This window comes from Grampus griseus (genome assembly GCF_964374135.1).
Source record: "Grampus griseus genome assembly, chromosome: 9".
NCBI lineage: Eukaryota > Metazoa > Chordata > Mammalia > Artiodactyla > Delphinidae > Grampus > Grampus griseus.
In genome coordinates, this window is record NC_139003.1 from 57,054,565 (window position 1) to 57,068,859 (window position 14,295).

A 14,295-nucleotide genomic window follows, 5' to 3' on the forward strand; every position below is an offset into this window, starting at 1 on the left:
AATTTACATGCTGATTTAAATTCTATCACTATTATGTATAATTCTCCCTTTCCTCATTGTGGAAACCTATGCCTGGCATCCGTAAGGGATGGAGCAGGTAAGTTAAACTTTCTATTATTTGCAAATGTGTCAGCACACTTCCAAAGACCAACTCCTAGTGAAATGAAGTGACCAGGTATTTTTGCGGAAAAAACTTTGGACACTTGAGATTTTTCTAAAGCTGCTTTCCCATTTAAAATATAGGATTTATAGTGTGTTACCCACCACCCAACCACCTACAAATCTTACGCTGCTTGACTAAAAATTCAAAATAATGTGGATATTTTGTTCAGTTATTACAATCAACCTCCCCAACACCAATAGCAATAAAGTCCTTTTCAGATTTAGCAATGAGTTTGTAAAGGATTATGAAGAATTAGAACTTGTCCATATTTGATGTTTTCCCCAAATTTTATTTCTCGAAGTACTTTTTCCTAGGGGTCCCTAAGCAGAAGGAAGAAAGAGGTGCTGGCAGAAGGATCCCTGATAGGGCAGAGACAGACCTTTCCAGAGTTCCCTGCCTGCCAGGACTCTCAGCAAAGGCAGTAATGGGGAGGGGTGATATAAAATGCTGGTTAGGGACCTATTTTAGGCAGCTCTTAAAAAAGAATTGTAAAATATGAAATGCTGGAAAATGCAGTGATGAGAATCACTTTTACATAACCCCAAACCCCTTTTCCTGAAATCCTCCCGTCCTTGATAATAGCCAACATTGAAATAGTGTTTTAATACTTTACAAAGTACTTTCTTATAATAGCCAAACCTTAATCTTGAAATCCATCCTTCTCTTGCCATCATTGCTTTTCCTGAGGCTTTGATCTCACCTATTTCCATTGTTGATTCTCTTGTTTCCATCTTCTGGTCATTTTTTTTAGCCTTCTCTTCTTCCCTTTTCTGCAATTTTAATTATTGACAATGATTTTTGAGTTTTCTCTGAGCTCTGATGTTACATAGTTGGCAGAGGACACAGTTAAATAATTCTTGAAAAACAATCTCTAATTGTCTGATACAAATTTCCACTTGGAGGTCATATCCTTACCTCAAACTTACTGTCTTGCCCTTAAATTTACTCCCTTTTCTGACATGTCTGTTCATGATATGGAGAACTAACATTTATTGAGTCATTATCATGTGTCAAGCACTTTCCAATATATTCTCTTCCTCTCACAATAATCTTATGAAATAGATGATTAAATGAAGAAGCAGGCCCGCAAACACTGAGCAAGTGAAGGAATGGAGATTTGAACCCAGGTCATCTAACCCAAACCAGTGTCCCTCACCTCACACCTCAGGCCTGTCTCTTACATGCTGTCACTTAACCCTCTCAGCTCTAGAGTTTTAACCTGTCAGGTGGAGGCCCAAATGACAACAAGCGGAGCAAGAAAAGATAGGCCTAAATTTGATAGGTTAAGTAGGGATGAGCAAAAAAGGATCGCAAACTCAGGAAAATCAAAAATAGATTTTTAAATAAAAATTTAAAGAATTAAAGAGAATTTTGAAACCAGTCATGATTTATCGCATTTGTTTGCAGCAAGTTCTGAAATAATACAAATATGTTAAGCTTTCCTGAGTTTGTTCTGAGTTTTCAGAACCACTTCTCAGTCTATGGAGGAAAAAAAAAGAGAGAGACTTGAACAAAGAAGCAACAAAGTCAATTAATGTATTTCATTAAAAATTTTATTTTTGGAGCCCATAAATGGGCAAATTCCAAAATAGTAGCAATACGGAGTATTTCACATTTTAATATCTCTTTCTATTCAACAGTCCACTTTTGTATTTTGTTTTCTATAGACAAATACACTGGATTAAAGTAACAGTGCCCTTAACTGCAAGGTCAATGCCTGAGTATTTCCAATATTTATTCTGAGCACATAATAAAGCAGAGGCAATTACTTTTCTTGAACATTTTATTTCCATTCAGAGCTTAGCAATTACTTTAGCTTCACATTATTCTGTCATAAGTGATAACCAAATGGCCTAAGTAGCTAAAATCATAAAACTATTATAAGCCAAGTCAATGGTATATATATATAAAGTTAATAGAAAATGACAACTATACGGGTACACATTTGTTTTGAACCTTACTAGAAATATGCCAAAATAACAAGTTTTATTAAAGAATGAGGTCCTTGGGCAGAAACAGAAGAAGAGTCATATCATCAAAAATTATTAGGAAACCTGTAGGTAAAAAGAAATCAGCCTACAATTTTAACCAAATAAAGGAGAAAAGGAGAGTACGTCATCAGGGGTGATGACAGTTCAGGAAAATACATTTACCATCCATCACAAACTTTCTCACCACCTCAAAAGCTCAGCACAAGGCTCTCCAGGCATTGTTATTTTCCACTAAGTTTCTTTATGTGGAACATAAACCTACATTTATGGTAACAACAGGATATTATACTGCTATTTAACCTGACAGCAAAAACAGGAAAAAAACTTATTAGGGCCAGGCTGACCTCGGACCATCTCAATACCCCTGAAAATAGGGGCAAAAAATGAATCATTAAGAAACAGTATTCAAAGAGCACTGTATTATCTAATGTGATTTATAAAACAAGTAAAATTCAGTAATGTTCGATGGAAAATGCCATAGTGTTATTTGAAATTTAGGAATGTTCTGATGCTGATTTTTTACTGAAGTGGTACTCCAAGCCGTTAAGTTGGAACAAATTCCAAACTCAGTGACTTGCATCACCTCAGTTTAATAATCCAATAAATGACAAAAAAGACAAACAATGAAAACAGCATCATATAGCACAGCAGCTTTGTTTGGCTCCCTCTGGATAAAATCTTCAGTTTTCCCATGGTTTTACCTAGAAATCCAGTTGTAGAATCAAACTGTGAATCCTATGAGGAGAAAAGGAAAACAAAATATACTAGTTGAATTCTAATATTCTACACATGCATATTTAAGTAATTTAATATACTGTTATTAGAATACATTTTTAATGACATTTTCTATGTTTAATCAATTCAGGACTCTGTTTATAACTTAATCAGCTTGATTACTCCACGCAAAATAATTTTCTCAATAAATAAAAAGCTCTTTCATTATCCAATAAACATTCTTTCAGCTCGGGAGCAATTCAAAACCCCAAAGTATTTAGGTTTATTCCAATTATGTGGATTAAAAAATATTAATAAAGTAAGTAGTTTATCTACTATCACACAGGTTTTTTCCCACTTTTTGTTGGGGCATTGCTCTCCAAGGTCAAATGGTGGGCTGCTTCCCAGTACAGAATTCAACCAAAATTTAATATGGTTAGCAGTTAAATGTACCTTTACTTTTAAGATCCTTTTATTTACATAGTTGACTTAGAAGGTCAGCAGAGTCTATTAAAAGTTAAGAGAGTATCATGTAGAGGTGGTAAAATGTGGTACAGACTACAAATATGGATGGGGAAAGACGACCACCATGGGTGTGGAGGAAACGGAACCCTCTTGCACTGTTGACGGGAATGTACATTGATACAGCCACTATGGACAACAGTATGGCGGTTCCTTAAAAAACTAAAAGTTGAACTACCATAAGAACCAGCAATCACACTACTGGGCATATACCCTGAGAAACCCATAATTCAAAAAGAGTCATGGGGGACTTCCGGGAAGATGGCGGAAGAGTAAGACGCGGAGATCACCTTCCTCCCCACAGATACACCAGAAATACATCTACGCGTGGAACAACTCCTACGGAGCACCTACTGAACGCTGGCAGAAGACCTCAGACCGCCCAAAAGGCAAGGAACCCCCCACGTACCTGGTTAGGGCAAAAGAAAAAACTAAACAGAGACAAAAGGATAGGGACGGGTCCTGCACCAGCGGGAGAGAGCTGTGAAGGAGGAAAAGTGTCCACACACTAGGAAGCCCCTTCGCGGGTGGGGACTTCGGGAGGCGGAGTGGGGGAGCTTGGGAGCCGCGGAGGAGAGCACAGCAACAGGGGTGCGGAGGGCAAAGCAGAGAGATTCCAGTGCAGAGGATCGGCCGACCGGCACTCACCAGCCGAGAGGCTTGTCTGCTCGCCCGCTGGGGCGGGCGGGGCTGGGAGCTGAGGCTCCGGCTTCTGTTGGAGCGCCGGGAGAGGACTGAGGTTGGCGGCGTGAACACAGCCTGCAGGGGGTTAGTGCACCGCGGCTAGCCGGGAGGGAGTCCGGGGAAAAGTCTGGACCTGCCGAAGAGGCAAGAGACTTTTTCTTCGCTCTTTGTTTCCTGGTGCACGAGGAGAGGGGATTAAGAACGCTGCTTAAGAGAGCTCCAGAGACGGGCGCGAGCCGCGGCTAAAAGTGCGGAAAACAGAGACAGACATGAGATGCTAAGGCCGCTGCTGCCGCCACCAAGAAGCCTGTGTGCAAACACAGGTCACTATCCACACCCCCTTCCGGGGAGCCTGTGCAGCCCGCCACTGCCAGGGTCCCGGGATCCAGGGACAACTCCCCCAGGAGAACGCATGGTGCGCCTCAGGCTAGCAACCTCACGCTGGCCTCTGCCGCCACAGGCCTGCCCCATACTCCGTGACCCTCCCTACCCCCCGGCCTGGGTGAGCCAGAGCCTCCGAATCAGCGGCTCCTTTAACCCCGTCCTGTCTGAGCAAAGAACAGACGCCCTCCGGTGACCTACACGCACAGGCGGGGCCAAATCCAAAGCTGAGCCCCTGGGAACTGTGAGAACAAAGAAGAGAAAGGGAAATCTCTCCCAGCAGCCTCAGAAGCAGCGGATTAAAGCTCCACAATCAACTTGATGTACCCTGCATCTGTGGAATACATGAATAGACAACGAATCTTCCCAAATTAAGAAGCCCTGTGGATGAAAGGCTCTTCGTGCTGCAGCCAGGAGTCAGTGCTGTGCCTCTGAGGTGGGAGAGCCAACTTCAGGACACTGGTCCACAAGAGGCCTCCCAGCTGCACATAATATCAAACAGCGAAAATCTCCCAGAGATCTCCATCTCAACGCCAGCACCCAGCTTCACTCAACAACCAGCAAGCTACAGTGCTGGACACCCAATGCCGGACATCCTATGCCAAACAACTAGCAAGACGGGAACACAGCCCCACCCATGAGCAGAGAGGCTGACCAAAATCATAAGTCTACAGACACCCCAAAACACACCACCAGACGTGGACCTGCCCACCAGAAAAACAAGATCCAGCCTCATCCACGAGAACACAGGCACTAGTACCCTCCACCAGGAAGCCTACACAACCCACTGAACCAACCTTAGCCACTGGGGACAGACACCAAAAACAACAGGAACTACGAACCTGCAGCCTGCAAAAAGGAGACCCCAAACACAGTAAGATAAGCAAAATGAAAAGACAGAAAAACACACAGCAGATGAAGGAGCAAGATAAAAACCCACCAGACCTAACAAATGAAGAGGAAATAGGCAGTCTACCTGAAAAAGAATTCAGAATAATGATAGTAAAGATGATCCAAAATCTTGGAAATAAAATAGACAAAATGCAAGAATCCATTAACAAGGACCTAGAAGAACTAAACATTAAACAAACAATGATGAACATCACAATAAATGAAATGAAAAATACTCTAGATGGGATCAATAGCAGAATAACTGAGGCAGAAGAACGGATAAGTGACCTGGAAGATAAAATAGTGGAAATAACTACTGCAGACCAGAATAAAGAAAAAAGAATGAAAAGAACTGAGGACAGTCTCAGAGACCTCTGGGACAACATTAAACGCACCAACATTCGAATTATAGGGGTTCCAGAAGAAGAAGAGAAAAAGAAAGGGACTGAGAAAATACTTGAAGAGATTATAGTTGAAAACTTCCCTAATATGGGAAAGGAAATAGTTAATCAAGTCCAGGAAGCACACAGAGTCCCATACAGGATAAATCCAAGGAGAAATACGCCAAGACACATATTAATCAAACTGTCAAAAATTAAATACAAAGAAAACATATTAAAAGCAGCAAGGGAAAAACAACAAATAACACACAAGGGAATCCCCATAAGGTTAACAGCTGATCTTTCAGCAGAAACCCTGCAAGCCAGAAGGGAGTGGCAGGACATACTGAAAGTGTTGAAGGAGAAAAACCTGCAAGCAAGATTACTCTACCCAGCAAGGATCTCATTCAGATTTGATGGAGAAATTAAAACCTTTACAGACAAGCAAAAGCTGAGAGAGTTCAGCACCACCAAACCAGCTCTACAACAACTGCTAAAGGAACTTCTCTAGGCAAAAAACACAAAAGAAGGAAAAGACCTACAATAACGAATCCAAAACAATTAAGAAAATGGGAATGGGAACACACATATCGATATTACCGTAAATGTAAATGGACTAAATGCTCCCACCAAAAGACACAGATTGGCTGAATGGATACAAAAACAAGACGCATATATTTGCTGTCTACAAGAGACCCACTTCAGACCTAGAGACACATACAGACAAAGTAAGGGGATGGAAAAAGATATTCCATGCAAATGGAAACCAAAAGAAAGCTGGAGTAGCAATTCTCATATCACACAAAATAGACTTTAAAACAAAGACTATTAGAAGAGACAAAAAAGGACACTACATAATGATCAAGGGATCGATCCAAGAAGAAGATATAACAATTGTAAATATTTATGCACCCAACATAGGAGCACCTCAATACATAAGGCAAATACTAACAGCCATAAAAGGGGAAATTGACAGTAACACATTCATAGTAGGGGACTTTAACACCCCACTTTCACCAATGGACAGATCATCCAAAATGAAAATAAATAAGGAAATACAAGCTTTAAATGATACATTAAACGAGATGGACTTAATTGATATTTATAGGACATTCCATCCAAAAACAACAGAATACACATTTTTCTCTAGTGCTCATGGAACATTCTCCAGGATAGATCATATCTTGGGTCACAAATCAAGCCTTGGTAAATTGTATCAAGTATCTTTTCCGACCACAAAGCCATGAGTCTCGATATCAATTACAGGAAAAGATCTGTAAAAAATACAAACACATGGAGGCTAAACAATACACAATTTAATAACGAAGTGATCACTGAAGAAATCAAAGAGGAAATCAAAAAATACCTAGAAACAAATGACAATGGAGACACGTTGACTCAATATCTATGGGATGCAGCAAAAGCAGTTCTAAGAGGGAAGTTTATAGCAATACAATCCTACCTTAAGAAACAGGAAACATCTCAAATAAACAAACTAACCTTGCACCTAAAGCAATTAGAGAAAGAAGAACAAAAAAACCCCAAAGTTAGCAGAAGGAAAGAAATCATAAAAATCAGATCAGAAATAAATGAAAAGGAAATGAAGGAAAAGATAGCAAAGATCAATCAAACTAAAAGGTGGTTCTTTGAAAGGATAAATAAAATTGATAAACCATTAGCCAGACTCATCAAGAAAAAAAGGGAGAAGACTCAAATCAATAGAATTAGAAATGAAAAAGAAGAAGTAACAACTGACACTGCAGAAATACAAAAGATCATGAGAGATTACTACAAGCAACTCTATGCCAATAAAATGGACAACCTGGAAGAAATGGACAAATTCTTAGAAAGGCACAACCTGCCAAGACTGAATCAGGAAGAAATAGAAAATATGAACAGACCAATGACAAGCACTGAAATTGAAACTGTGATTAAAAATCTTCCAACAAGCAAAAGCCCAGGACCAGATGGCTTCACAGGCGAATTCTAGCAAACATTTAGAGAAGAGCTATCACCTATCCTTCTCAGACTCTTCCAAAATATAGCAGAGGGAGGAACACCCCCCAACTCATTCTACGAGGCCACTATCACCCTGATACCAAAACCAGACAAGGATGTCACAAAGAAAGAAAACTACAGGCCAATATCACTGATGAACATAGATGCAAAGATCCTCAACAAAATACTAGCAAACAGAATCCAACAGCACATTAAACGGATCATACACCATGATCAAGTGGGGTTTATTCCAGGTATGCAAGGATTCTTCAATATACGCAAATCAATCAACGTGATACACCATATTAACAAATTGAAGGAGAAAACCATATGATCATCTCAATAGATGCAGAGAAAGCTTTTGACAAAATTCAACACCCATTTATGATAAAAACCCTGCAGAAAGTAGGCATAGAGGGAACTTTCCTCAACATAATAAAGGCCATATATAACAAACCCACAGCCAACATCGTCCTCAATGGTGAAAAACTGAAAGCATTTCCACTAAGATCAGGAACAAGACAAGGTTGCCCACTCTCACCACTCTTATTCAACATAGTTTTGGAAGTTTTAGCCACAGCAATCAGAGAAGAAAAGGAAATAAAAGGAATCCAAATCGGAAAAGAAGAAGTAAAGCTGTCACTGTTTGCAGATGACATGATACTATACATAGAGAATCCTAAAGATGCTACCAGAAAACTACCAGAGATAATCAACGAATTGGTAAAGTTGCAGGATACAAAATTAATGCACAGAAATCTCTGGCATTCCTATACACTAATGATGAAAAATCTGAAAGTGAAATCAAGAAAACACTCCCATTTACCATTGCAACAAAAAGAATAAAATATCTAGGAATAAACCTACCTAAGGAGACAAAAGATCTGTATGCAGAAAATTATAAGACACTGATGAAAGAAATTAAAGATGATACAAATAGATGGAGAGATATACCATGTTCTTGGATTGGAAGAATCAACATTGTGAAAATGACTCTACTACCCAAAGCAATCTACAGATTCAATGCAATCCCTATCAAACTACCACTGGCATTTTTCACAGAACTAGAACAAAAAATTTCACAATTTGTATGGAAACACAAAAGACCCCGAATAGCCAAAGCAATCTTGAGAACGAAAAATGGAGCTGGAGGAATCAGGCTTCCTGACATCAGGCTATACTACAAAGCTACAGTAATCAAGACAGTAATGGTACTGGCACCAAAACAGAAATATAGATCAATGGAACAGGATAGAAAGCCCCGAGATAAACCCACGCACCTATGGTCACCTTATCTTTGACAAAGGAGGCAGGAATGTACAGTGGAGAAAGGACAGCCTCTTCAATAAGTGGTGCTGGGAAAACTGGACAGCTACATGTAAAACTATGAGATTAGATCACTCCCTAACACCATACACAAAAATAAGCTCAAAATGGATTAAAGACCTAAATGTAAGACCAGAAACTATCAAACTCTTAGAGGAAAACATAGGCAGGACACTCTATGACATAAATCACAGCAAGGTCCTTTTTGACCCACCTCCTAGAGAAATGGAAATAAAAACAAAAATAAACAAATGGGACCTAATGAAACTTCAAAGCTTTTGCGCAGCAAAGGAAACCATAAAGAAGACCATAAGACAACCCTCAGAATGGGAGAAAATATTTGCAAATGAAGCAACTGACAAAGGATTAATCTCCAAAATTTATAAGCAGCTCATGCAGCTTAATAACAAAAAAGCAAACAACCCAATCCAAAAATGGGCAGAAGACCTAAATAGACATTTCTCCAAAGAAGATATAGAGTGCCAACAAACACATGAAAGAATGCTCAACATCACTAATCATTAGAGAAATGCAAATCAAAACTACAATGAGATATCATCTCACACCAGTCAGAATGGCCATCATCAAAAAATCTACAAACAATAAATGCTGGTGAGGGTGTGGAGAAAAGGGAACCCTCTTGCACTGTTGGTGGGAATGTAAATTGATACAGCCACTGTGGAGAACAGTATAGAGGTTCCTTAAAAAGCTACAAATAGAACTACCATATGACCCAGCAATCCCACTACTGGGCATATACCCTGAGAAAACCATAATTCAAAAAGAGTCATGTACCAAAATGTTCACTGCAGCTCTATTTACAATAGCCCAGAGATGGAAACAACCTAAGTGTCCATCATCGGATGAATGTATAAAGAAGATGTGGCACATATATACAATGGAATATTACTCAGCCATAAAGAGAAACGAAATTGAGCTATTTGTAATGAGGTGGATAGACCTAGAGTCTGTCATACAGAGTGAAGTAAGTCAGAAAGAGAGAGACAAATGCCGTATGCTAACACATATATATGGAATTTAAGAAAAAAAATGTCATGAAAAACCTAGGGGCGAAACAGGAATAAAGACACAGACTTACTAGAGAATGGACTTGAGGCTATGGGGAGGGGGAAGGGTAAACCGTGACTAAGCGAGAAAGAGGCATGGACATATATACACTACCAAACGTAAGGTAGATAGCTAGTGGGAAGCAGCCGCATGGCACAGGGAGATCAGCTCGGTGCTTTGTGACCGCCTGGAGGGGTGGGATAGGGAGGGTGGGAGGGAGGGAGACGCAAGCGGGAAGAGATATGGGAACATATGTATATATATAACTGATTTTGTTGTGAAGCTGAAACTAACATACCATTGTAAAGCAATTATACTCCAATAAAGATGTTAAAAAAATTAAAATAAAAAAATTTAAAAAAAAAAGAGTCATGTACCACAATGTTCATTGCAGCTCTATTTACAATAGCCAGGACATGGAAACAACCTAAGTGCCCATCAACAGATGAATGGATAAAGAAGATGTGGCACATATATACCATGGATTATTACTAAGCCATAAAAAGAAATGAAATTGAGCTATTTGTAATGAGATGGATGGACCTAGAGTCTGTCATACAGAGTGAAGTAAGTCAGAAAGAGAAAGGCAAATACCGTATACTAACACACATATACGGGATTTAAGAAAAAAAAATGTCATGAAGAACCGAGGGGTAAGACAGGAATAAAGACACAGACCTACTAGGGAATGGACTTGAGGATATGGGGAGGGGGAAGGGTGAGCTGTGACAAAGTGAGAGAGTGGCATGGACATATATACACTACCAAACATAAAATAGATAGCTAGTGGGAAGCAGCCACATAGCACAGGGAGATCAGCTCAGTGCTCTGTGACCACCTAGAGGGGTGGGATAGGGAGGGTGGGAGGGAGACGCAAGAGGGAAGAGATATGGGAACATACGTGTATGTATAACTGATTCACTTTGTTATAAAGCAGAAACTAACACATCATTGTAAAGCAATTATACTCCAATAAAGATGTAAACAAAAAAGATGTGGCACATATATACAATGGAATATTAGCCATAAAAAACGAAACTGAGTTATTTGTAGTGAGATGGATGGACCTAGGGTCTGTCATACAGAGTGAAGTAAGTCAGAAAAACAAATACCCTATGCTAACACATATATATGTAATCTAAAAAAAAAAGAAAAAAAGGTTCTGAGGAACCTAGGGGCAGGACAGGAATAAAGACGTAGACATAGAGAATGGACTTGAGGACACAGGGAGGGGGAAGGATAAGCTGGGACGAAGTGAGAGAGTGGCATGGACATATATACACTACCAAATGTAAAATAGATAGTGGGAAGCAGCCACATAGCACAGGGAGATCAGCTCTATGCTTTGTGACCACCTAGAGATGTTGGATAGGGAGGGTGGAAGGGAGATGCAAAAGGGAGGAGATATGGGGATATATGTATACGTATAGCTGATTCACTTTTTTATACAGCAAAAACTAACACACCACTGTAAAGCAATTATACTCCAATAAAGATGTTAAAAAAAAAAAACAGCTAGAAAAGTCCTTAAGATGAGAGCTAGGATTGACGAGAAGATGGCGGAAGAGTAAGACGCGGAGATCACCTTCCTCCCCACAGATACACCAGAAATACATCTACACGTGGAACAACTCCTACACCAGAAATACATCTACACGTGGAACAACTCCTACAGAACACCTACTGAACGCTGGCAGAAGACCTCAGACCTCCCAAAAGGAAAAAAAACCCCACGTACCTTGGTAGGGAAAAAGAAAAAAGAATAAACAGAGACAAAAGGATAGGGACGGGACCTGCACCAGTGGGAGGGAGATGTGAAGGAGGAAAGGTTTCCACACACTAGGAAGCCCCTTCGCGGGCGGAGACTGTGGGGGGCAGAGGGGGAAAGCTTTGGAGCCATGGAGGAGAGCACAGCAACAGGGGTGCGGGGGGCAAAACAGAGAAATTCCCGCACAGAGGATTGGTGCCGACCAGCAATCACCAGCCCGATAGGCTTGTCTGCTCCCCCGCCGGAGTGGGCGTGGGTGGGAGCTGAGGCTCGGGCTTCGGTCGGAGTGCACAGAGAGGACTGTGGTTAGCGGCGTGAACACAGCCTGCAGGGGGTTAGTGCACCACGGCTGGCCAGGAGGGAGTCTGGGGAAAAGTCTGGACCTGCCGAAGAGGCAAGAGACTTTTTCTTCCCTCTTTGTTTCCTGGTGCGCGAGGGGAGGGGATTAAGAACGCTGCTTAAAGGAGCTCCAGAGACGGGTGCGAGACGCGGCTAAAAGCGCGAACCCCAGAGTCAGGCATGAGATGCTAAGGCTGCTGCTGCCACCACCAAGAAGCCTGTGTGCGAGCACAGGTCACTCTCCACACCTCCCTTCCGGGGAGCCTGTGCAGCCCGCCACTGACAGGGTCCTGTGATCCAGGGAAAACTACCCCGGGGAGAACACACGACGCGCCTCAGGCTGGTGCAACGACACGCTGGCCTCTGGCCTCTGCAGCCGCAGGCTCGCCCCGCACTCCGTGCCCCTCCCTACCGCTGGCCTGAGTGAGCCAGAGCCCCAGCATCAGCGGCTCCTTTAACCCCATCCTGTCTGAGCGAAGAACAGACGCCCTCCAGCGACCTACATGCAGAGGCGGAGCCAAATCCAAAGCTGAGCCCCTGGGAGCTGTGAGAACAAAGAAGAGAAAGGGAAATCTCTCCCAGCAACCTCAGAAGCAGCGGATTAAAGCTCCACAATCAACTTGATGTACCCTGCATCTGTGGAATACATGAATAGACAACGAATCATCCCAAATTAACCGTGTGGATGAAAGGCTCTTGGTGCTGCAGCCAGGAGTTAGTGCTGTGCCTCTGAGGTGGGAGAGCCAACTTCAGGACACTGGTCCACAAGAGACCTCCCAGCTCCACATAATATCAAACGGCGAAAATCTCCCAGAAATCTCCATCTCAACGCCAGCACCCAGCTTCACACATCGACCAGCAAGCTACAGTGCTGGACATCCTATGCCAAACAACTAGTAAGACAGGAACACAACCCCACCCATTAGCAGAGAGGCTGCCCAAAATCATAATAAGTCCACAGAAACCCCCAAACACACCACTAGATGTGGACCTGCCCAACAGAAAGACAAGATCCAGCCTCATCCACCAGAACACAGGCACTAGTCCCCTCCACCAGGAAGCCTACACAACCCACTGAACCAACCTTAGCCACTGGGGACAGACACCAAAAACAACAGGAACTACGAACCTGCAGCCTGCAAAAAGGAGACCCCAAACACAGTAAGATAAGCAAAATGAGAAGACAGAAAAACACACAGCAGATGAAGGAGTAAGATAAAAACCCACCAGACCTAACAAATGAAGAGGAAATAGGCAGTCTACCTGAAAAAGAATTCAGAAAAATGATAGTAAGGATGATCCAAAATCTTGGAAATAGAATAGACAAAATGCAAGAAACATTTAACAAGGATCTAGAAGAACTAAACATTAAACAAGCAATGATAAACAACACAATAAATGAAATAAAAAATACTCTAGATGGGATCAATAACAGAATAACTGAGGCGGAAGAACGGATAAGTGACCTGGAAGATAAAAGTGTGGAAATAACTACTGCAGAGCAGAATACAGAAAAAAGATGAAAAGAACTGAGGACAGTCTCAGAGACCTCTGGGACAACATTAAACGTGCCAACATTCGAATTATAGGGGTCCCGGAAGAAGAGGAGAAAAACAAAGGGACTGAGAAGATATTTGAAAAGATTGTAGTTGAAAACGTCCGTAATATGGGAAACGAAATAGTTAATCAAGTCCAGGAAGCACAGAGAGTCCCATACAGGATAAATCCAAGGAGAAACATGCCAAGACACATATTAATCAAACTGTCAAAAATTAAATACCAAAAAAACATATTAAAAGCAGCAAGGGAAAAACAACAAATAACATACAAGGGAATCCCCATAAGGTTAACAGCTGACATTTCAGCAGAAATTCTGCAAGCCAGAAGGGACTGGCAGGACATATTTAAAGTGATGAAGGAGAAAAACCTGCAACCAAGATTACTCTACCCAGCAACGATCTCATTCAGTTTTGATGGAGAAATTAAAACCTTTACAGACAAGCAAAAGCTAAGAGACTTCAGCACCACTAAACCAGCTTTACAAGAACTGCTAAAGGAACTTCTCTAGGC

General features: G+C 41.4%; 1 protein-coding gene across 1 annotated transcript in view; it reads right to left on the minus strand.

Moving 5' to 3' along the window:
- Positions 1–1,708: 1,708 nt before the first annotated feature.
- The window catches only part of BET1 (Bet1 golgi vesicular membrane trafficking protein), a 33,891-nt gene continuing 21,304 nt past the window's right edge, over positions 1,709–14,295 (minus strand). The window contains exon 4 of the mRNA XM_082662006.1: positions 1,709–2,889. Within this exon, the coding sequence (XP_082518132.1) occupies positions 2,734–2,889 (156 nt within the window). The 3' untranslated portion in view covers positions 1,709–2,733. The remainder of the gene's footprint in view (positions 2,890–14,295) is intronic.